Source organism: Myodes glareolus, chromosome 2 (assembly GCF_982192425.1).
Source record: "Myodes glareolus chromosome 2, mMyoGla1.1, whole genome shotgun sequence".
Taxonomy (NCBI): Eukaryota; Metazoa; Chordata; class Mammalia; order Rodentia; family Cricetidae; genus Myodes; species Myodes glareolus.
The window spans coordinates 43,545,181-43,570,406 of NC_142027.1; the positions used below are offsets into that span (position 1 = coordinate 43,545,181).

The 25,226-nt window shown below is 40.4% G+C and overlaps 1 protein-coding gene across 2 annotated transcripts in view; it reads left to right on the forward strand.

Moving 5' to 3' along the window:
• Positions 1 to 25,226, forward strand: part of Tbc1d23 (TBC1 domain family member 23) — a 57,102-nt gene that overhangs the window by 2,712 nt on the left and 29,164 nt on the right. For both annotated transcript variants that reach the window (XM_048422421.3, XM_048422422.3), the window contains exons 2-5: positions 14,834 to 14,945; positions 17,007 to 17,112; positions 18,712 to 18,916; positions 23,153 to 23,276. In XM_048422421.3, the coding sequence (XP_048278378.1) occupies positions 14,834 to 14,945; positions 17,007 to 17,112; positions 18,712 to 18,916; positions 23,153 to 23,276 (547 nt within the window). The remainder of the gene's footprint in view (positions 1 to 14,833; positions 14,946 to 17,006; positions 17,113 to 18,711; positions 18,917 to 23,152; positions 23,277 to 25,226) is intronic.

Sequence of the window (25,226 nt, forward strand, 5' to 3'; positions counted from 1 at the left end):
CAGCCCAGGGATGGCAACATCCACAATGGGCTGGGCCTTCCTGCATCAATCACTAATTAAGAAAATGCCCTACAGGCTTGCCTATAGCCTGAATTATGGGGGCATTTTCTCAGTTGAGGCTCTCTCCTCTCAGATGATTTAGCTTGTGTCTTATTGACAGAACTGTCCAGCACAGTCTATTTTTTCTTGTTTTATTTCCATGGATGTTTGTTGTGATTTGTAGTCTCCCTCCATCTCTTCTACCCTTTCTTCTCTCCAGTCCCACTCTTCCCCACCACCTCCCATAGAGTAAGGGAAGACTTTGACATAGGGAGCCATAGAAGTAAACCCACTTTTCCTGGTGTGCTTGGTAAATGAGATTGCTACAGAATGGTTTCTAGTTCAGCTGTCATGTTTTAATTTTAACTGTGTCATGTGTAAGGCTTTCTAAAGTTTATTGTGCATATTACCACCAAACTCATCCTTATGATTACGGCTCACACTAGCCTGGCTATGATGACTTACTCCTAGTCCTAGCATTATTCCCTCAGACCGGGGCAGGGGAATTGGTGCAAATTCAAGGCTAACCTGAGCTACACAGTACATTTTAGTACTCTGGGCTGCGGAGTAAAGACCCTGTCTCAGAAACCACAGAGTGTGAACTAGCCAGAGTGAGAGGAAGAAAGGGGTGAAAGAGGAGAAAAGTGGAGGACAGGAGGAAGGAGGATGGAGGAGAAGGAAGAGAGGAAAGAAAAACCTCGGGCTCTGTGCTGAAGGAATTTATGATCTAGATTAGAAGGCACATTTAAGAGCATCAACTCCAGTGGGCCTGGCTGGGCACATCTTTAATCCCAGCCCTTGGGAGGCAGAGGCAGGTGGATCTCTGTGAGTTCGAGGCCAGCCTGGTCTACAGAGCAAGTTCCAGGACAACCAGGGCTCTTTCTACCATGTGTGTTCCGGTTATTGGACGCAGGTAATCAGACTTGGCAGAAAGCACATGAACTGATGAGATGTCTCACTTACTGCTTCATAGATAGTGAACTTCTCAAGGGAAATGACCGATAGCAGGTAGCTCAGGAAATGTTGTTGGATGAATGTATATGAATGAATGCAAGCGTTTGTGTAACCATGATCAGTGCATACCAAGCTGTCATTTCATACACGTTTCCTAATGTTTATGTTCCCTTGAGCTAATTGCTGGCTGGTATAATGCTCATTCCTTCCGGAAAGCAAAGTGATCTGTTTAAGCTTCCTACTCCTAGCACTGCAACCATGGAAGCTCAGAGAGTGTGGTGAAATCTCTCACAAGATTTCTATAGCTTAAGATAATTTAATTTTATAGCATAAATTGATTTAAAGTTAATTGCAAAACTAGTCTAGAAAGATAAAATCAAATTAAATTATTATTCTTTTTTTTTGAGATAAGGTTTCTCTGTGTAACAAGCAGCCTTGGCTGTCCTAGAACTTGCTTTGTAGACTAGACTAGCTTCAAACTCAGAGATCCATCTACCTCTGCTTCCTGAGTGCTGGAATTAAAGGTGTGCGCCACCGCCCGGCTTGTATGCTTTTATTTTCTGAATAATTCTTTTTTGAATACTCCTCAGAGATCCAAATCTATAACCAAACTTTTTTTCTTATAATTATATGATTGTTAGCATTCTGAACTTAATTTAAAAATCTTACTCAATAAATACTTTAATTCTTGAGTTTAATGTGTTGCTGAGTTCTTCAAGTATTAAACTTTTTAGTTGTAAAAGAATCAGGTCTATAAAGAAACTTCTCTAATGTAATGTAATCTGTAATGGACAGCCAGTTTATGAAGATGACGGCTTTGGATAGAGCTGTTACACTATGCTTAGCAGAGCATTTCTGCTACACAATGCTGAAATGCGGCCTCTGTTTGGTGTCAGCTAAAGACAATACCCGCCCTTACATATCAGAAAGCAAAGTCGTTTAGTGAAGCATTCATGGCCTGACAAATATCCACTCAGTACTGTTTATATTCAAGCGGCTGGGTAAAGTTTGGGGCGGGGGGATGGAGGCAGTATTAAAGCCAGAGCTGTTCGCTGTAGTGCTGTGTTCTGGTTGCTTTAATGCATCATCTTGTCAGAAGGAATGATACAGATAGTGCCAGTGTGAGGCCAACTGTTCAGATGTGAGCCTGTGAGAAAGTATTCAGACTCCAACCATACCAGGTGATATTTAAGAAATTTAGCCAGGGAAGTAAGCAATGTTTCCAAGCATTTGTATGGAGCATTTCCTGCTGCATGCCCGTGTGCACGCACAGGTGATGCATCTCACAGCAGCACTCTGAGACAGGAGGCTTAGACTACTGTTCCTGCCTTCTCGGAGGAGAGGGGATGGACGTGGAGGGCTTGTGGCAAATCCTGTTAGTGAAAGGTGTGTACTTAATTAACATTTCCTTCTGAAAGCCCTGGGTTCCTTCTAATACTGACTACATTTGTGTTATATATTTCACATATTTCTAATACTGACTACATTTGTGTTATATATTTCACATATTTTTAAAGAGATTCCTAAAGAAAGCCCTCATAAAAATATGGTTCAATTATTGAATTGGCTGTGTTTTGTAAAGTACGGTATTCAGAGATGCGCATTATTGAGCGTATATGTGTGTCCACTTTGTGGACCCTGTACAGATGTAAGGATACATCTGTGAGCTGTGTGCATCACTACCTCTGTTATATCCATGGGAGGAAATAGTTCATGATTGACATGATTAGACAATGAGGAGAAACTTATGTATATTTATATGTAATCTTTTATTTTATAATATTATGTTCTCATATTCCTGCCCCAAATCACAGGTTTTTTGTTTGTGTTTTTAATCTTAAAGTATGGTTACCTACATCATCTAAATAATTATCATATAATGTATTTATATTATATTGTATGTTAATATAATAAGTAATCTATCATATATTAAAAGATTGGCTTATTATTATTTGTGGTAATATTTAGGACATATATGCAATTATACTGTTTTGATAACCTTAACAACTCAGCAATTTTTCCATTGCTTTAATTCAGTTATGGAGAAATAAGTAACTTACTTGCTTTAAATGCAAAAGAAGCTGTGTATTATTTCCACTGTAAAGAGTCTCTCTCTCTCTCTCTCTCTCTCTCTCTCTCTCTGTGTGTGTGTGTGTGTGTGTGTGTGTGTGTGTGTGTGTGTAGAACAGAGGACAGCTTTGTGTAGTTGGTTCTCTCCTTCCACCTTCTTGTGGATGCTGGGGTCAGGTCAGCAGGCACCAGCAACCATCCTACCTGCTGAGTCATGTTGCTGACCCTTTCCTTTGTTTCGAAGGATGGAAGTTATAGAAATGCTCCTTAGAAAAATGTACCCTCTCATGAATGTGCAGGTGAATTCCAGAAATCCTTTTTGGTTTGTGACAGGGTCTGGACTGACCCAGAACCCAGCATGTAGACTAGGCTACAAACTGGCATTGAGTTTGTGGCAGTCCTCCTGCCTCAGTACTAAGATAATGTGGGAACTATCATATCCAGCGAATATCAGAATGTCTTGGGGTTTGTTTTGTAAATTCCATCAAGATTTAACAACCATCATGAAGATATGTGAAAGCCTCTCTTATCAAGTAAATCTTTATCAGTGCTTGAAATCCAGTTTTAAAAAGTAAATCTGGCATATACATTCTTGCCAAACTAGGATTTTTTTTTTTCAACCAGTAAAGTACTTTTGGGAAATATTGCCTAGATGTTGCAAAATGATCACTTTTCCTCCTTCAGTCTGTTTTTTCTAAGTCGGTGTTTTCAAGACAATTAATACTGTTGTTTGTTTGTTTGTTTTTAGTTGTTGTATTTTGGTACATTAGAAATTTCTAATTGTTGGTAAATTAGAAATTTATAATGGAGCTGGGTGTGGTGGTGCACTCTAATAATCCCAGCACCCAGGAGGCAGAGGCAGGCCATCTTTGTGGTTTGAGGCCAGCCTGGTCTACAAAATGAGTTCCAGGACAGCCAGGGCTGTTACACAGAGAAACTCTTTGCTGAAAATCCAAAAAGAAAAAGAAGAAATGTGTAGCAGCCATAGATAATGTCTCTGGCAGACTTTGCCATTTTCATCCCATTCTTTATTTTAAGCAAACACTTTTTTAACTTCCCAAGTAAATTGCTTTGACTGCAGACATATTTCTCTGTGGAAAGTGGGCTGGTGAGATGGCTCAGCAGGTAGATGCTTGCTGCCAAGCCTGACTACCTGAGTTTGAAGTCCAAGACCTTTGTGTTGGAGGGAGAAACTACCCTGAAAGTTGTCCTGTTGCCTCTGCATATGTGCCGTGGCACGTGCACGTGCCCACATACAATGTGTTGTGACATGTTTACATGCTCACATACAATGTGCTGTGGCATGTGCACGTGCTCACATGCAATGTCCTGTGGCACGTGCACGTGTTCACATACAATGTGCTGTGAAATGTGCATGTGTTCACATACAATGTGCTGTAGCATGTGCACATGTTCACATACAATGTACTGTGGCATGTGCATGTGCTCACATAAAATGTTCTGTGGCATGTACACGTGCTCACATGCAATGTGCTGTAGCATGTGTACATGTTCACATACAATGTGCCGTGGCATGTGCATGTGCTCACATACAAGTAAATAGTAACTAAATGCATGGGTGGCTAGGAAGGTGCTGAGGACTTTTGCCTTGAGGAAGCATGGGGGGAAGAAGAGCAGTTGGAGGTTACTGTTCCCATGGAGAAGCTCTTCAGTTTTGTCTGGAAAGCCTTGCAACGAACACAGCTCAGCTTCACACATGCAACTATTGGAAGTTTCTCACCCGGTCATAGCTACTTGAGTTATCCCTTAGGAGACCTGTAACATGAGGGCTGGCTTGTTAGTTGGGGTTTCCATCCTGCCCAGTTTCCTCTGCTGGTAAGCCCCAAAGAAAATCACACAGAGAGTCTGCATTACTTATAAAATGATTGGCCCATTAGCTCAGGCTTTGTATTAGCTCTTGTAGCTTATATTAACCCATTGTTCTTATCTATGTTAGCCACATGACTCGGTACCTTTCTCAGCGGGGCAGATCACATCCTACTTCTTGGGTCTTCTGGGCAGGGGTGGCAGAGGGAGCTTCCTGCTTCCCAGAATACTCCTGTTCTCCTTGCCCCACCTCTACTTCCTGTCTGGTTGACCCACCTATACTTCCTGCCTGGCCAATCAGCATTTATTTAAAACATGATTGACAGAATACAGACAATTCTCCCGCACCAGAGACCAAGGGCTGCCATGGGTACCATTTGCTACAGCTTGATCTTCATAGCTTATGGATAAGAAAGGGAATCTTTAAAAAAGAGTTATAGTTAATTTTAACATTTACAGAACTGAATTTCTGTGATCTCTTTATCCTTTTGCTGTTGCATAGTGAGGAAATCCTATAGCTGCCACATTCGTGTGGGCTGTCTGACCAAAAGAAGTATATTTAGCATCTTCTTTACTTGATACAGGGTTCTGGTTAACACACATATTCTGGAAAAGATTATATTATTTGATAAGGGAATCTTCCAGGGCTGTTTTTGTAGACATAATCATAGTTTCATGAAGTTTTAAGCTAAAAATGTGATATGTTCCCCTATGGCTTATAAATATACAATCCAGTATAAAGTAAAAATACTTAAAAAAAAGTAAAAATACTTATGACAATCATACTCTATTCTGAAACCAACCCATGTTGACACAGGCTGTTCGTTTGTTCATTCCCGAGTGCCCAGACCCGAAATAATTACGCAGAAACTATATTATTTAAAACACTGCTTGGCCAATAACTTAAGCATATTGCTAGCTAGATCTTATATCTTAAATTAACCCATTTCCATTATTTTATATTTTTACCATGAGGCTCATGGTTTATCAGTAAAGTTCCCAGGCTTCTGTCTCCTTTGGCAGTGGCTACATAGCATCTCCCTGACTCTGCTTACTCTCTCTCTCTACATCTCTGTTTGGATTTCCCACCTGGCTTTACTCTGTTAAGCCATTGGCCAAAAGCAGCTTTATTTTATTAACCAATAAAAGGAACACATATGCTGAAGGACTTCCTACACCAAACCCAGATGACAAGATTTTATAAATAAGTTAAGCTCTCAAAATCCTGTAAATTCTCAATGCTCCATCCTATGTGTTTGTGAAATACCTAGAAAGTGTTGGTGGTTTGAGATTGTGTTTAAAAGCAGTGAGTTATCATGAAGGGATGTTGTATTTTGTTGAAAGCTTTTTCATCAGAGAGCAGGGATACAAGGAACATACCTAAACATAATAAATGAAACATACAGCAAGCCAACAGCCAACATCAAACTAAATGGAAAGAAACTCACAGTGATCCCACTGAAATCAGGAGCAAGACAAGGTTGCTCACTCTCTCCATATCTATTTAATATAGGTCTTGAGGTCCTAGCTAGAGCAATAAGACAACAGAAGGAGATCAAGGGGAGACAAATCAGAAAAGAACAAGCCAAACTCTCACTATTTGCTGATGATATGATAGTTTACATAAGCGACCCCAAAAATTCTACCAAGGAACATCTACAACTCATAAGCACTTTCAGTAGTGTAACAGGATACAAGATTAACTCAAGAAAAAAAATCTGTAGCCCTCCTTTACACAGATGATGGTCTGAGAAAATAATCAGAGAAACATCACCCTTCACAGTAGCCACAAATAGCATAAAATATCTTGGAGTAACTCTAACCAAACAAGTGGAAGACTTGTATGACAAGAACTTTAAATCTTTGAAGAAAGAAATTGAAGAAGGCACCAGAAAGTGGAAAGATCTCCCATGCTCTTGGGTAGGTAATTTAACATAGTAAAAATGACAATCTTACCAAAAGCAATCTACAGATTTAATGCAATGCCCAGCAAAATCCCAGCAAAATTCTTCACAGACCTCAAAAGAACAATACTCAACTTCAAACAAAAAAAACCCCAGGATAGCCAAAACAATCCTGTACAAGAAAGGAACTTCTGGAGACATCACAATCCCTGACTTCAAACTCTACTACAGACTGCAGTACTGAAAACAACCTGGTATTGTCATAAAAACAGACAGGAGGACCAATGGAGCTGAATTGAAGACCTGGATTTTAACCCACACACCTTCGAACACCTGATTTTTGACAAAGAAGAAAAAAAATATCAAATGCAAAAGGAAAGTCTAACAAATGGTGCTGGCATAACTGGATATCAACATGTAGAAGAATGAAAATAGATGCATATCTATAACTCTGCATAAAACTCAAGTCCAAATGGATCAAAGACCTCAACATAAAGCCAGCCACACTGAACCTCATAGAAAGAAAGTGGGAAGTACATGAGAATGCATTGGCACAGGGAACCACTTCCTAAATATAACTGCAACAGCACAGACACTGAGAGAAACAATTAATAAATGGGACCTCCTGAAACTGAAAAGCTTCTGTAAGGCATAAGACATGGTCAACAAGATAAAACGACAGCCTACAGAATGGGAAAAGATCTTCACCAACCCCCATCAGACAGAGGTCTGATCTCCAAAATATGCAAAGAACTCAAGAAATTGGTCATCAAAAGAACAAATAATCCAATAAAAATGGAGTATAGACCTAAACAGAGAACTCTCAACAGAGGAATCTAAAATGACTGAAAGACACGTAAGGAAATGTTCAGCTTCCATAGTCATCAGAAAAATGCAAATCAAAACAACTCTGAGATTCCATATTACACCTGTAAGAATGGTCAAGATAAAAAATACCGAAGACAATTTATGCTGGAGAGGATGTGGGGTAAAGGGAACACTCCAGCATTGCTCGTAGGAGTGCAAACTGGTACAATCCCTTTGGATATCAGTATGACGATCTTTCAGAAAATTAGGAAACAACCTTCCTCAAGACCCAGCAATACCACTTTTGGGTATATACCCAAAGGTGTTCAATCATGTGCCCAACTATGTTCATAGCAGCATTGTTTGTCATAGCCAGTACCTGGAAATAACCTCAATACCCCTTGACAAAGAATGGATAAAGAAAATGTGGTACATTCACACAGTGGAGTACTACACAACAGAAAAAAAGTAATGACATCTTGAAATTTGTAGGCAAATGGATGGAGCTAGAAAACATCATATTGAGTGAGGTAACCCAGACCCTGAAAGACAATTATCACATCTACTCACTCATGAGTGGTTTTTAGACATAAAGCAAAGAAAACCAGCCTACAAGTCACAATCACAGAGAACCTGGACAACAATGAGGACCCTAAGAGAGACATACATGGATCTAATCTACATGGGAAGTAGAAAAGATCTCCTGAGAATGGGGACCATAGGAGAGGGTTGAAGGGGAGGGAAGAAGAAAGAAAGGGAGCAGAAACAAATGTATAGCTCAATAAAATCAATAAAAAAACTTTGAATCCCCAAAAAAGTAGCAAGTTACACAAAGCTCCCTGTAGTCACTGAACTCTATCCATAGCTGTTGTTCAGATGATTCTCTAACAAAGCTTCCTATTTGCGTTTCTACCAACTGTCATACGGGGTCTTCAAGGGTAGTGATTTGTAACCAGTATGCTAACAGTCATAGCAAATTAAGCCACGGAACAACTTGAAGTGAATGCTTACTGCCTGTCATGCTGCTGGCCAGTGCTTACAGCTGGATGGTTAGTTATTTTTAGAAGTATAAACAATTGGTCAGGCTTAAAGCTAACAATGATGTATACCTGTTAAACATATGTGGTGTCGGAGAATTATCTGTATTCTGTCAACCATGTATTTTAATAAAACGCTGATTGGCCAGGCAGGAAGTATAGGCGGATCAACCAGACAGGAAGTAGAGGCGGGGGCAATGAGAATAGGATAAGGCTAGGGAGGAGAAAGCTCCCTCAGCCACTCCTGCGCAAACCACCGAAGAGGCAACATGTAACTTGCCCAGCTGAAAAAGGTACGGAGCCATTGTGGCTAACATAGATAAGGATAATGGGGTAATATATGTTATAAGAGCTAATAAGTAGCCAGAGCTAAGGGCCAATCAGTTTATAACCTAATGTAGACTCCGTGTGATTTTCCTTGGAACTTGCTGGCTTGTTGGGGTACTGGGTGGGACAGAAACCCCAACAAGCCATCCTTCATACTACACATATGAAGTAATCATGGCTTACCGTGTACACACAGTGCCTTACATCTAAATGAATCAGGATGACTTGCAAGCCAGTAAGAGCTGTTCTTATCTCTTTAGTAGATTTGCTTCTTAAATTTTTCCAGACCTCTTTAAGGGTAAATCTAGCTACTTGACTTAAGTTTAGTAGATAATCATAATATCTAATTTGAAACAATTCAAATGTCCATTATCATATGGGCAAACAAGATATGATATATTCATGCAATGGAAGATTATTTGGCAGTAAAAACATGTGCTGATATGTAGACTTCAGCATGAGTAGAGCTTGAAACATCATGCTAAAGGAAGAATCGTGTGTCATGATTGAATTTACGTGAAATACTCCAAGTAGGTAAATATGTAGAGGCAGAGAATAAATGAATGGTCTTGTTTTCTTTCTGTTTAAACAATGTATATAATTAAACTGTTTTCATAGGTTTTGAAATTGTGAGTAAAAGAAGTTTTTTGATCATCACTGGGGGAAAAACAATTTAGAAAAAAAATCTAATACGTAGTCGGCTTTTCCCCCAGTTGGAGATTGTCTATAACTTTTCTTTTTTTGTTAAATGTTGTTTATTTTTAAAAATGTTCTAAATTGAAATAGAATGACATCACTTCTCTGCTTACCTCTCTCCAGCTTCTTGCAGCCACCCTCAAGCCCCTCTCATGTTCCCCGAGTTGATAGCCTCTTTTACTTTGATTATATTGATAAGTGTGTGTGTGTTTGCATTTGTGCACACAAATATATGGGAATACATCCTGCTCCGTGTTTCTGTTGGAGGCATGTGTGTGATTTCAAGGCTGACCATTCTGCATAGGACAGCCAGTGAGGACTCATCCTGGGGAGAGGTTAATTACCGTTCTCCCAGCAGCCAGTCATTGCCTGTAGTTCTCTGTTTAGTAGCAGGAAATTTCCCTTTTCCATATTACATGTCCAGTGATACTTGTTCTTGTTTATGCAGCCATTTCTAGGAGAGGCTGTTTCACAGAATACTTCTGGCTCCTGCAGTCTTCCACACTGTCTTCCATGATGAGTGGTGACTGCTACATGTTTCTGTGGGTAGAAGATAAGATGTAGCATGTAGTAAGGGATTATGCTGGGCTAGCAAAGTGGCGGTAGTGGATTCTTTTCTAAGATCCATGACCTCACTAGCCCCAGGAAGTTGGCTGGGTTCTAGTTTTAGGCTTGATTTCCTGCCTGCTGAGTGGACTTTAAGTTTAATTAGACAGCCATTGACTTATGAGTGCCATCTATTGTGCCTTTATGGAGTGCTTGGCATTCTGGTCGTTGTCATGCTTCATAGGTATTGCGTCTGAGTAGGACTGTGTAGTTTGTTGCTTTCCTCTGTTGGAAGCTTTCATAGTATTTTCTGAAACCATGAAAGGTAGATGACAGGAAAGAGGCCTTCAGGTCAGATTGAGCGCAAATCATTCATGTCCCGTGTCTAAAGTGTGTAGTGTCTTCAGCTATAGGGACTCACCCTCAACTCTGCAGAGGCAACCAAGGCTAAATTGATAATCTTTATTGTTTTGAAAGTCATGTTTTTCATATGATTTATTGAGTGGCTTATTTAAAAACAATTATAATTTTTTCCAGTTGAATGTACTAATCCTAGAAGCATTGGGAATGCATTTTAAGTTTGGAAGTGGATGTAGTTTATGCTTGTGTCCTGTGCCATTGTGTAGGTTGTCGTTCCTGTCTGTTGGAAGGGGACCAGCTCAGTTAGTAGCTGGAGTATGAGCTAGTATCTGCTGGCTATGCTTCTAAAGCAGCCTGTCTTACAGTGCTTTGAGGGTTTTGCCACAAAACATTCAATGAGAGGAAATTTGATTACACTAAATTTTGGAGATAGTTCTTTCTTTCTTTCTTTCAGGGTTTTTTCTTTTGTTTTGCTTTTTTAAGACAGGGTCTCACTTTGGCCTTGAATTTCCACAATTCTCTTCACAATCCTCTTACCTTTTAGCCTCATGATTCCTGAGTTTGAAACCCATTGATGGACTTTTATTTATATTTTGTAAGCATATTATTGGTAGCTCATTGAAGCACCCTTTGTGTTCTAACATATGTTACAGTTTCAGAGTTACAGAGCCAGGAGGGAAGTGCTTTTCTCTTTATTTCCAGCCATAAGGCTTTGTAGTTGTGGTGTCTTGAACTTGCCAAGCAAAGGGAATCATTCACTTATTTTTATGAATAAAGCCTGTACTTTACTGTTTTGAGACTTTGTCTGCCTTTCTAGTACATTTGTACCAAGCTTTAGCTCTTAAGGTGAGTTTGTAGTTTCATATAGCCAAAGAAGACTAAAAAAACTACAGCCTGCCTGCTCAAACTTTGCCAGACCCAGTTAGACTTGTAGGCATTGCATGTTCAAAGACTGAGACTTGAGTCTCTTTGGGGGCCGAGCGCTATGTGAAGTCCCCTCTTGGCTCCTCCTTTCCTACGGCCTTAGCTTCAGTCTTTGCAAGGCTTTACTACAGGGACGCGTGCTGGTGGGGTTTCATGTCTGAAAGCTGAACCTTTGGCTTCCTCGAAAGACACCTTTGTTTTTAATTATTTAGGTTTGCGGCAGGTGTCTTTACTACTTTAAGTATAGTAGTTTCTGGTCTCTATGGTACTTGCTTACAGTTGAGCTGCCACCGTAGAAGGTGGTCCCCAGGGCACAGCATCCCAGAGTCCAGCAGCAGCTACATTAAGAGGTGTGCTTGGACACTACTATGTCTCTGAGAGTCCTTGGAGGAGTAGGTGTTTTGACCAGACACTAGCTCTGTTGTCTGAAATAGTGAGGCATGTAGCAGAGCTATTTCAAAAAGAAAATAAGGTTTGACACTAAGAAATTGGAAAAATTCTAGTTCATTTGTGTTATAGAATTCCATCTTGATAAAAGGATATTTTCTTCATTTCATTTGCACATTTGACAGCATATGGTATTTATTCACCATGCACACATTGTCTTCTTAATTTCACAGAAACCACATTTCGAATTCTGATCGCCTGTCTCATACAGCCTGGTTAGCATGGATTAGCCGCTCACCAGTCTTCCCTGGCCTGAACTTTGATCACGGAACTTGAAATCTCTCATCTGTTTCCGTTTCTCAGCTTTGTAGTGATCACTTGCAAAAGACCAGAAGTCGCCAGTGTCGAGTGTGGGTTTGGACTCTTTATGGAGACTCTGTACTTGACCAGTGCTTGTCTGTTGATTGTGCCTGAGTGATTCCATTTTCATCTAATTCCTTTGTTAAGGAAACAACCTAAAGAATGTGTGCACTTAAACAGTGGTCTGAGAACCGTGCCAGTTACTCAGAGTCACTGATTTTTCTTTAAAACTACAGAAGTGAGATAGCATCCTGATGTCCTGATCTAGCAGCCCTACCTTTCTTCTTAAGTTGCTTCAAGAATCCTAGAAATTGTGACTGAATTATGATATTTTTTACATTTTCATAGATTTTAATGTATTTTAATCAATGCTAAAATAGTAAGTGACTGAAACTTCAGCCTCTGAAATTCCTAGGGAATGGATTTAAGTGGAATTTCTAGCTACAAAACAGCTCGTACCTTGTGGAAGTTCTTAACTGATCGTCTTAATCATGCACAGTGGAAAGAAAATGAACTTTATTCTTTTTTTCCTCGGATATGGTAGATTGAGCACAACTGCCCCCTGCTTTGCTTGATGGTATTTTGTTTTTGTAACATGAAAACTGGCTTGTTGGGGTTTCTGTCCTGCCCAGTACCCCACAGCCAGCAAGCCCCAAATAAAATCAGAGTCTACATTAGGTTATAAACTGATTGGCGCATTAGCTCAGGCTTCTTATTAACTAATTCTTACATCTTACGGTAACCCATAATTCTTGTCTGTGTTAGCCATGTGGCTCAGTACCTTTTCCAGCGGGGCAGGTTACATCTTGCTTCTCTGTGGTCTGGGCAGGAATGGAGGAATGGGCTTCTTCCTTCCTAGCCTTCTCTCATTCTCATTGCCCCGCCTCTACTTCCTGTCTGGTTGACCCACCTATACTTCCTGCCTGGCCAATCAGCGTTTTATTAAAATACATAATTAACAGAATACAGATAATTCTCCCGCACCACTTCCCCCTCTTTTAAAAAAAAATATCCATAGTCCATTTGTTGGGATGTAACATGGGACCCGGCTTGTTGGGGTTTCTGTCCCGCCCAGCACCCCACAGCCGGCATACCCCAAAGAAAATCACAGAGTCTACATTAGTTATAAACTGATTGGCCCGTTAGGTCAGGCTACTTATTAGCTCTTATAACTTATGTTACCCAATTATCCTTATCTGCATTAGCCATATGGCTTGGTACCTTTTTCAGCTGTCAGCTCACATGTTGCTTCTTTGGCAGTCTGGGCAGGAATGGTGGAGGGAGCTTCCTGCTTCCCAGAATTCTCCTGTTCTCATTGCATCACCTCTACTTCCTGTCTTGTTTTCCCACCTATACTTCCTGCTTGGCCAATCACCATTTATTTAATATATGATTGACAGATTACAGACAATTCTCCCGTACCATGTTATTGTTTTTAATATAACATGGAGCCCTGTTCTGCTGACATTTATGTAACGCTTCTTGTAAGTCAGGCTCTGCTCTGGGAATAAGATTGTAGAATTATGCCCTAAGTAGTCCCGGCTGCAGTGCTTGGGATTTCCTGGTGGGATTTCAGGCTTTCTCATTTTGCCACTGTTATACATAATATTATGGGTATGTATTTGGCATCCAGACTGCTAAAATTTGTCTCCTGACTTTGTTATCAGTCATTGCCATGAGATGATAACACATTAAACACAAGAATACTTATTTCCGATATCATAGGATGGTTCCTTCAGTTGTCTCCTAAGTATTCGTAACCCACATTTGCCTCATTTCGCATCGTAACTGCACCATGGTGAAGGTTAGAGAGAACATGTATAGATTGGGATGGCTGTGTGCTCTGTAGTCCCAGCCCTTAGAAGATGGAGGGAGGAGGAAGAGAAATTTAAGTTTCAGGCCAGCCTGGGGTAAATGAGATTATGTTTCTAAACAAACAGCGAACATGCGTAGACCATTAGGACAGCTCCTTGCACATGGGGAGTGCTGCGTCAGGCCGTCCCCACTGCCGTGACTACATCGCTGTGCTTTGTCTTCACGAGTGGACAGTGCTATCAGCATGTTTGTGCCATCTTCTACCTAACAGTTCCGATCAGTAATTCCTGGGAAGGCAGAACTCTATCCCTGAAGCAGAACGTATGATTGCTGCATGCGCCTTGTGTTGTGTTCTGACTGCAGAAAACCTTTTCTTCTGAGAGGTAGCCTTTTGCAGGTCATCCTTAAGAGTGAATCTTGTACAAGAGAATAAAAATGATTCAAGAGTAGTTTTAATGACCAGACCTTTCTTTCCTCCCTCCTCTCCTCCTCTCTCCCTCTCCTCTCTTCTCCTCTCTCCTCCCCTCCCCTCCCCTCCTTCTCTTCTCTTCTCTTCTCTTCTCCCCTCCCCTCCCCTCCCCTCCCCTCCCCTCCCCTTCTTCTCTTCTCTTCTCTTCTCTTCTCTTCTCTTCTCTTCTCTTCTCTTCTCTTCTCCCCTCCCCTCCCCTCCCCTCCCCTCCCCTCCCCTCCCCTCCCCTCCCCTCCCCTCCCCTCCCCTCCCCTCCCCTCCCCTCCCCTCCCCTCCCCTCCCCTCCCCTCTTCTCTTCTTTTCCTTTTTAGGGAAAAAGATCTTGAAGAAGCCCTGGAAGCAGGAGGTTGTGATCTTGAAACTTTGAGAAATATAATTCAAGGGAGACCACTGCCTGCTGAACTGAGGGCCCAGGTTTGGAAGGTAACTTGAAACGTATGAATAAAATATAGTCACTTAGCAAAATTTTTACTAATTGCTAACAGCTCTCTGAAGAGACTGTTGAGGAGTATGCTGTGCCTAGAAATCGACCTGAGTAACTGACTGAAAGTATGCTTCCAAGCCAGGTGTAGTCGCATACGCCTTTAACCCTGCTTGTACTGGGAGGCAGAGACAGGCAGATCCCTGTGAGCCTGAGGCTTGCCTGGTCTGTGTAGTTAATTCTAGACCAGCCAGGAAGATGAAATGAGACCGTGTCTCAAAATAAATGTTTTTGTATTGTTTCCTATACTTAATAATAATGTTTGCAGTGGTGATAGTTTTGTAGCCCTAGAAATGGCTGTAATCCTTATGTAGATTGTTAGCAAATAGTAACTAAGTGAAGAAACAAGCAGCAAGCAGTGGGAGATTAAAAAAAGAAAGAAAAAAATTGAATAACGATGTTACATATTTTTTGAAAAGTTATAAGCATAAAGGATGAAATACAAAGCATTTACTACCAACAGGTAGACCACACATCAATATCTAGGTGTGTGTGCCTTTCCTTTTTTCTCATGTGCATATACATTTAACAGCATTGGAATTATAGCTGCACATAACATTCTAAATGCCTTATTGTAGGAATTTAAACACAGAATAGTATGTGTGCACGGTGAGTGCTGTATCAGGCATCAGCCCTTCCTACTGCCATGGATAAGTTACTGTAATTTGCTTTCCAGATTTCCCAGTGCGATCAACCTGCTTCTCCATCCTTTATTTAACAGTTCCTCTAATCTGATAATGTTCATGAAGTAAGAACTCTGTTTCCTAAAGCAGATGCTGTGTGTGCCTTGCCACTGAAAAGAACAGAGACTTTTCAAGGACCTATCATGTATCTATAACTCAACTTTAACTTTGGCCAGCATCCGACCAGTCTTGTTTGACTAGTGTTCTCATCATATCCTCCCTGGCCCTTCATGCTGAATTTTGTAAAGCAAATCCTTGGTAGCATACTAAAATACTTCAAAATGAAATTCCTGAAGAATAGTTTTAAAGTAACTCTAAGACCATCAGACCCCAGCTGAACAGTTCTTACTTTTTGTCAGTGCATATTAACTGCACAATGGTGGTTTCAGGGTTAATGGTTTTACACGTACATACGTAGTCACCTCCACCACCCACTTGTCCCTTCCTGTCTCAATGGTCTGCTCCTCTTTGTAGTAAGTCCCCTCTATTTTTTGTCTTTTTTCCCCTTTGAAGGGGAGGCGATCCAGGTATCCTTAGACTTATAGGAGCATGGGCAGTCTTAACCAGTGGCTGCGCCGACTGAAGAAAATATCTTTCCCTCTCTACCAATCATTAGCTGTCTAAAAAAAGCAATTCTTTAGTATAAAAATAATTTCTTAATTGTCTTTTACAAGTATTTTTCTAGGTGATTTACTCAAGTTCAGATACCAGGAGGACTGCTCATTGCATTTGGTTGTCTGTTAATTAAGACAGTGATAATTTTGGTTGAGGATGTGGCTCAGTGGTAAGGTGCTTGCTTGCCCACTCTTTGCTGGGCTTCTGGATTCAATCCCCAGCACTGCCAATAAAATAAAATAAAAATGTGTGGTGGCCAGCCTGGTCTGCAGAGTGAATTTCAGGATGGCTATCCTGTCTCAAGTAAATAAATAAGTAAAACAGTTTTTATACATATTGGAAAAAATGTACAAAATGGCATCTCAATTCATTAAGATTTCTTTTTTATAATTTTAATTTATAATTTAATTGTACTTAGGTATATTTTTTAATTGGCAGTATTATATATTTACTTTTTACATTTCAAAAAAAGTTGGCTTTACATAAAGCCGTGTAATGTGTAACCCATTCTACCCACTGAATCAACATGAAGTGGGAAAATGAGAGGAGCATTTTTGTCACGTGGTAGTGGTGGCACTAGGTGGTGTGCAGACACGTAAGCTTGTAATCTTGTTATTCCTAAATTTGTGCTTTCCTTAGTATAGGATATTTTATAGGAAGGGGCCATAACAACGATGATAGTTGTTTTTGACATCTTTCTTCCAGATTGCTCTAAATGTTGCAGGAAAAGGCGATAGTTTGGCATCGTGGGATGGTGTTTTAGACTTGCCCGAGCAGAACACTATTCATAAAGATTGCCTGGAGTTTATTGGTAAGTTTGATAACTGTGAAAAAGTTATCTTGTTATAATTTGGAATATGTTGAATTTGTAAAAGTCTTATAAATTGTTTGGCCCTTTTAGAAAAATCTTGAGACATATAATTTTGAGAAAGAGCCCAGTTTTATTGTTCATTTTCTATTATTGATATTTTTACACATTTGCAGTTTGCCGTGCTCTTCATCTTGTTTCTCTATAATTGTGGGCCCTCGTGATTAATTGTAGCCTTCCAATAAGGAGCCCGCATTCTGAAAGTTTATCTTTGAGTTACAGATCATGATCTACTATTTTAAAATTGTTACAAATCCAACCTCTCTACAAAATCTGTGTTAATTCGTGATACTTATTAAACCTATGTAGTTTATACCTGTCTTTTCTAGTTATTTATAGTATATTGGAATCTTTTTTTCTTCTGTTACATCTTAGTTAAAGCATTGGTTAAATAGGCTTCAGTGTACTAACTACTCAGAAACTGTGTCTGAGATGTAGCTCAGCAGTAGAGTGCTTGCCTGACATAAACGAGAGCCTTGGTTCTGTTACGAGCACTACAGACAGGCAGGCAGGCAGACAGGCAGGCAGGCAGGCAGGCAGGCAGACGGCAGGCAGACAGGCAGGCAGGCAGGCAGGCAGGCAGGCAGGCAGGCAGACTGTTGCCAGTGTGAGCAAAACAAAGGGAATTTGGACAAGAGATTTGAAGACTTCACATGATATTTATAATATATATTTCTGAGATTACCTTGATTTTAATAATAATGGTTATAGTTTTGTTCATATTTAATTTGCATTTTTATCTGTTTATTCTGTATGGGAATACTAGTATGAGAAGTCATAGGTGATTTTGCTTGTGCATGTTCAGTTAGCTTTATTACAAAATAAAAACCAAGATTTAAAACCAGGGAAAGGAAGGAATAAAGTACTAAAGTTTATACTAGAGAATGAGCTCTCCCGCTAGTTGCCAAAGCTTCACATTGTAGAGCAATTGACAGTCTTGTTAGAGGTTATCCTCTCGTTGCCCGTTACTCTGCTTCAGATGGGCCGTCTTAGGGTTAACATGAATATGGTCAATATTACTAAGTACTGTTTGCTAGTAAACTGTCTCCTGTCTTCTCTTCTCTCTGAGGGCTAGGTAAGAAAACACACACTGGACTGAGAGTTGTTCTGTAACAGCTTTAAGTTAGAAAGAAGATGAGACAGAATATGTTCAACATAAATATATCATTGTGTGACGATGTCCTTAGGTCACAGTACCATCTACAGCGAATGTACACGGTGACAACTTTAAAAAATTAGTACTAGAATGTTATAAAGAATTTTGATTGTTTTTTTTTTAGGTTTTGCGTTTGTGATCCAGTGTCTATTAAATATAAGAATTGCTGGATGTAGCTCATTGATAAAGCATTTACCTAGCTAATGCAAAGCCATGGTTCTATTTCACTACTACAAAAAAGAAAAAAAGAAAAAGAAAATTATGAGAACAACAAAAGTTACTGCTTTTATCGTAGTTTACTGGACTCACGCAGCATTATGTGAGCAGGGCCTAGTGACTGAGCCCCTGCTGTCCCTGATAACTTTAGGTTGATGCTTTATTTCTAGAGCAGCTCTCATTGCCAGAGGAGAAGGCAGCAGAATTGCTTCTGGATATTGAATCTGTAATTACTTTTTACTGTAAATCACGCAATGTTAAATACAGCAGCTCGCTGAGCTGGACTCATCTCCTGAAGCCACTGGTGTGTCTCCAGTTGCCTCGCAGCGACCTATACAACTGCTTCTATGCCATCATGAATAAGTACATTCCCAGGTAAGCTATGGTTTCATTGTAGTTATAAAAATCCATTTTACTTTCAGATAAAGTTTGTTATATTTCTTTTGATGGTGAAGGAAAAGGGCCAGGTAATTTTTGAGGTTACTAGAGGTATAATTGCTATTTGACTTTGTTCTTATGACAAACATTTAGAAAAAATTATTTATTATCTGTATGGGTGTTTTGCCTGCATGTATGTATGTATACCACATGAGTGCCTGGTGCCTGAGAAGGCCAGAATGGGGTGTCCGATTTGTGAAACTGAATTTACAGATGGTTGTGAGCCTCCATGTGGGTGCTGGGAATCGAACCTCCATCCTCTGGAAGAATCACCAGTGCAGGTAAGTGCTGAGCCATCTCTCCAGCCCCATTATACAGAGTTTTATGGGATTCTTTTTATTAGGAAGTTGCACTACTAGAGTTTGTATTTGAAGCTTAACTTCACCTAAAAGTAAAAATAACGGGATTTTTGAAGTACTACTTTATGTGAGGAGCAATTGCAGTTAGGAACATAGTCCTGCATGTGCAGGTGTTTGGCCTTTCTGCCTTACGGGAACATAGTCCTACAAGCAAGGTGAAGTGTGCAGAGTCTTGGGAAGGTGAAATATAGAATGCTGTAGGAATATTCTGTGGGTATCGTAATTTATCCTCAGTATCAAGGACAGCTTCCCTAGCCAAGTGGTGTGTTAGCTAAGATGAGACAGATGCGGAGCTGCTTGTGGCAGGGGCCATGGTGGTGGGGAGGGTGAGGAGGTCCTCAGAAGGCTGAATATTGTTGTAGTTCTGAGTGCTATGGTTCAGGTAGTTATATTTTCAGAGCCCAAAGAAACTTTAAGTGCAACCTCATCCAGTGTCTTGGTTGTTCAAGTGTGGATACTCATGGTGGAGATACATATGCTCACTCTGAGCTGCACTCCAGTCCCTTGTTAAGGTTTTTAATTTTGATTTCACTGCTAGCTAATGATATTAAGTATCTTTTTATATGTTTATTGATAATTTATCTTCTTTAGAGAAATGTTTAGTAAAAACAAATCTGTAGACAAAAAAATAAATCTAAAGAACAAAAAGTTGATTCAACTAGAAGTCCCGGGAGTTTAAGCACACTAGACCTATTTGTACCTGTCTTTACATTCCCCCAGAGATTGTAGTCAGGGCAGAGTGGCGAACCTCTATGCTTTTTTGAATCTATACTTCTCTATATAAAGAAACCACTTCCAAAGATACTGAAGGAGAAGACCAGGGTCATGGCAGAGACGACATTGGGATGCCTGGTTAGGGACAGTTCTGCCACGTTGCCCCTGTCAGCTGCTGTGATCTGTCACTTCTCATTGCCCCTCAGGATAACAGAGCTAGTCACAGCACGGGACAGGATGTCCCAGCACTGTCTCTGAAACTCGGGGTAGTGACAGGCGTAGAGGAGGCAGTGTTGAGCTGTGTCACACTGATCTTGTCACATCCTTCCTGTTCCTTTTTATTTGGTTTTGGTTGATGTTGTCATTATTTTTGAGACAGGATTTCTCTAACAGCCCTGGCTATCCTGGAACTCTCTTTGTAACCTAGGCTGGCCTTGAACTCTCAGAAATCTGCCTGCCTCTGCTCCCGAGTACTGGGATTAAAGGTGTGCACCACCACCACCCAGCGAATGAATCCAATGTTAATGTTACTACTGTTTGAGAGGCAACATGGGTCTTGTTGTATCAAGCACACACCCTTGTGGTTGGGAGGAACATTGCAGTGTGCAGCCCTTAGATGAACTTTCTTTCAGTGGCTTCTTCCCAATGATGCTCACTCTTTTAAGAAATAAGACCATTTACCTCAACTACTGCCCATGTTCCCTGTGTTCTTCCTGTCTCTGTGTTCTACCTTAGCATTCAATTGCTCTGCATTTACCTAATTGGGAAAGTATTCAGACCTGGGATTATTCTCCCCAGGATAAATCCAGTTCTCTCTGGGCCTTCTGTGTACTGCCATTTGTACTATCAAACGGGGTAGACTGAAGGGTGGGCACGGGGGCTGGAGAGATGGCGCAGTGAAGAGCACTGGCAGTTCGTGCAAGGGACCCAGATTCTGTTCCCAGCACCCACATGGCTGCTCACAGCTGTCTATAACTCTAGTCCTAGGAGATCTGACACCTTCTTCTGACCTCTTCAGGCACTGTGTGAACATAGTACACAGACATACATTCAGGCAAAATGCTCAAACACATAAAAATAAATTTTATAAATTAAAATAAAGCAAACTGGCTGTGCTTGGTGACTTACCTGCAATTGCAACGCTTGGGCGGAGTGACAGGAGGATTGCTGTGATTTCAGGGTGAGCTTGGACTGCATGGTCAATTCTAAGCCAGCCTGGACTACAGAGTGAGACACTGTCTCAACAGACAAAAGAAAGTAATAAGACAGTGGTAGTTGAAAGTCATAACAAACCATTGCACTAGTGTAAAATATTAATTTACATACACAATTCTCTTTATTCTCTTTGAATAGCATCTTTAGTTTCATTTTTGTAGTGCTGAGAGTTGAACCTATGTCCTTACACATGTCCGGTATATGTTCTATCACCGAACTCAACTCTCATCTCTAAATAATGTTTAAAAATATTCTTTAATGATGCTTTCTAAAGTATTGTTAGTACTACATTTATTTCATTATTGTGTATGTATATGTGCACATGTATATGCCACAGTGTGTGTGTGGAGGTCAGAGGACAGTCTGTAGGACTGGGTTCCTGGGATTGAACTTAGGTCATGAAGCTTAGTGGCAAACACCTTTTCCTACTGAGGCATCTCACTGGCCCAAATGATGCTTTCACGTTAAAACTGTGATAATTATTTAGTGAACTGTTGTAAATTCTACTTTTTTCTGTATTTCATTTTATTTAAAGTTTACTTTTTAAGGCTGTACTCCAGCAAAAATAGCTTGTTGAATTGTGCACTGAATTTTACATATGAGAAGATGGTAGTATTGCATAATGAACTAAGGCCCACTTTCTGTGTTTAAGTCTAGTTCCATAATTTGTTATTGTTCTGTGTTAACAAACCACTGAGCAAAACAGCCTTGGTTTTGGTGCTGTTTGTTTTTAGATACAGTGATTAAAAGTAACACAGTCTCTTCTTCAGTCAGTAGGATCAAGCTGCTGAAAATCTGCTGTCTTGGATAGATAACTTTCCATGAAATAAGTGCTCAGTTTTGAGGTGTTAATATACAAATGCACTAGCTAAAGCGTGATGACAGTAGCATTGTCAAGTCTTCAGCACATAGATGGTTTCAGAGGATGCTACCCAGGTCAGAGACATCATGTGGTCAACCAGAAGCAACCCTGTCTCCTGAGCACTGAGCTAGCATGTTGGCCGGGCTGTACCTGCTCTGGTGGAGCAGATGTGTGGCGACTGTTTGAAGTCGGGTTTGGGGTAGCTCCCATAAGCACCCTAGGCAGATGGGCCTTCTTAAGGCTGGATAGATGAGAAGCTTCCTGAGTTAATAGCCAGAGGCCACAGAGAATTCAGGCATCAGCACACATTTGTCATTTTGTAATTATTCTTCTTTTGAAGTATCTGCATAGGAATGGGACATTTCTTTTGGGAAAGGCCTTGTGATAATAAAATTCACAGAGTATGTATTAGGTGATTCACTTGTAATGGTATAAGCTCAAGGCTTTCATCTTACCGAGCAGCTCTTTGATGCTGGGCATTTAGTACTTCTGGAATTTACTCTGGACACCTGGTACCCATGCCGCTTTGATGGTCTCTCAGGCTCAGAGGTCATGTTCTGAAATGACATCTGTCTGAAATGTGGTCTTCTCAGACTTACACCTTTGCTGAAAGATGTTACTCTCTGGATCTATAAACTGTGGTGCAAACTTGAAGCCCCCCAAGGAGTTTCTGCTTCCTTGGCAGGGATGGAGGAGGCTGGACTCCCTCAGGACCTTCTAGATCTTTGGGTACCCTGCTTGTATCACAGTAACGTAAATGCTAATTTTAGTGATCCCCGAAGTCCTCTCACTTGAGTGCTCCTGGGTTTGTCTGGAAACCTCCCTCAAGTGGCTGCACGTCAGCCATAATTATGGCAGGTTTTTTGACGAAAAAGAAGAGAGCTCTGCCTGGCTTTCAGGAGGGCTTACTGTGGATGCTGGGGTTCTCTGAGGGTGGAGGGAGGAAGTGGGTGTTTTGGGACCAGATAGTGGTGTGATCTTGTCTGACCTAGTAATGAGAAACTTCGCTTCTCTTTCTTGTAGGGATTGTTCCCTGAAGGGGAGGCCGTTTCATCTCTTCCGATTGCTCATCCAGTACCATGAGCCTGAGCTCTGCTCTTTTCTTGATACAAAGAAAATCACTCCAGACTCCTATGCACTCAACTGGGTAATAAAGTGAAAGTAGGAACATTTAATGAAAAATAGTTTATATAGAACTGTACTTAGAGGCGGGAGAATTGGGTTCAGGGCTAGGCTGGGCTACATAGTAAAATGCCGAGCCCCCCCCAAAGACAACATTAGTCTTTTGTTATTTTACATATATATATATGTATATATATACACATATATATAGCAATAATATTTTATATATATAAGTGAATATTATGTATTTATATGCTTATCTATAATATGGGATCAAGACTAATTTCTATTTTTTGTAAATATATTTATAAATATATTTGTATATATGAGTTCTGCTTAAAATTTTAAGTGTTGAAACTGTTGATAGTATATATATGAATTGGTAAACAATCATGAAGAAAGCTAAAATTACCAAGTGGTGGTTATAAAAGAATATAAAGCACAGCTGCGTGCTTTCCCTTCTGCATTCATATTTTCAGTGGGATGTCTCATTCTAGATCTCATGGTTTCCCAGATCTTTGAGTCTCAGAACCCCATATGCTCTTAGAAGTTTTTGATGACCCACTGTTCATATGAATTATGTTGATTAGCAGGCAAAACTAAGGAATTTTAATATGTTTTTAGTTTATCTAAAAGTAATGCTAAATCTATTATATACTAACATAATTAGCCTACGTTACAATTAAAAATGACTACATTTCCCAAAGAAAGTAGTGAGAATGATGCAATTATTTTATATTTTCATGTTTCATTATTGTTCACTTAAATGAAAGGCAGATGGGTTCACATAACTGCTTCTAAATTTATTTGGTCTGTAATGTTATCTTGTAGTCTGAGAATTCTGCTCATTCATGAGGGAAAGAATGTGAAATAGGCAAGTAAAAGTCTTACATATCTTACATTTTGGTGGTGAGCCTAGTCTTTAGCGGCTGAGCCATCTCTCCAGCCCAGGGAGAAAGTCTTAAGAATTTTGAGAAATAGTGGTGAGTTATGAATTTCCCACTACAGAATCTTGGGGATTTTTGGATCATCAGCTCATACTCCAAGAGTGCTCTACTGGGCTGACATGAGGATACTCCTACAGCGTTGGTTGAATGCTGGGAGTCTGCAGAGGATCAAGCTATTGCTTGATCATTTTTATCTCCATTTCTTTAGGGAGCTTCCCATCTGCCCTTGGTAACTGTGTGAGCCTAGGCACTTGGCTCAGTGCTCCGGTGTCTTTATCTGTAAAATGGGAATACTAGTATACTAATGTCTCAGGAGTCAATGGGATGCACTTAGAAATCATAAGCGGTAATTTGAGCGTCCTAAGTGGTTTCATTACCAGACAGATCTCCATAGCCTCTTCCTCAGTTCTCTTGGCCAGTTTTGTCACTTTGAGTTAAAATAACAAAATTCCTATAAAACTGTAGTATCCCTGAGTTTATATGTTGCCATTAAACCTGTTCATTTTTGTTAAAATAGGGAATTGTTTCTTTTTTCCTTTTCTTTGGTTTTTTAAGATAGGGTTTCTCTGTAGCTTTGGAGCCTATCCTGGAACTAGCTCTTGTAGGTCAGGCTGGCCTCGAACTCACAGAGATCTGCCTGCCTCTGCCTCCAGAGTGCTGAGATTAAAGGCGTGTGCCACCACCGCCCGACTAGGAATTATTTCTTAAGCATTTTAATGATTAATGTCGATCTCTGCCTAGGACATGACTTTTCCATTTCAGAACTGTACATTAGGGGGTTTAGAATATGTGCTAAGACAACGAAGTTCCCTTTCGCCGGTCTGCCAGAGGGCTTGTCTTTGCTGTTAGTGTCGTGTTCATGAAAGGCAAGGTGTTTTGTCTTTTTTTCCATGAGGTAAGGTGACTGTTACCTCCAGAACACATGACTGAGGAGTGTAACGGTGAAAGGATTTTGCAGCAGCATTTTTATGCTTTAAAGCCTTCTGGTTAGCTACTCAGACGTGGGCTGTGGGCCGAGCACCACAGCT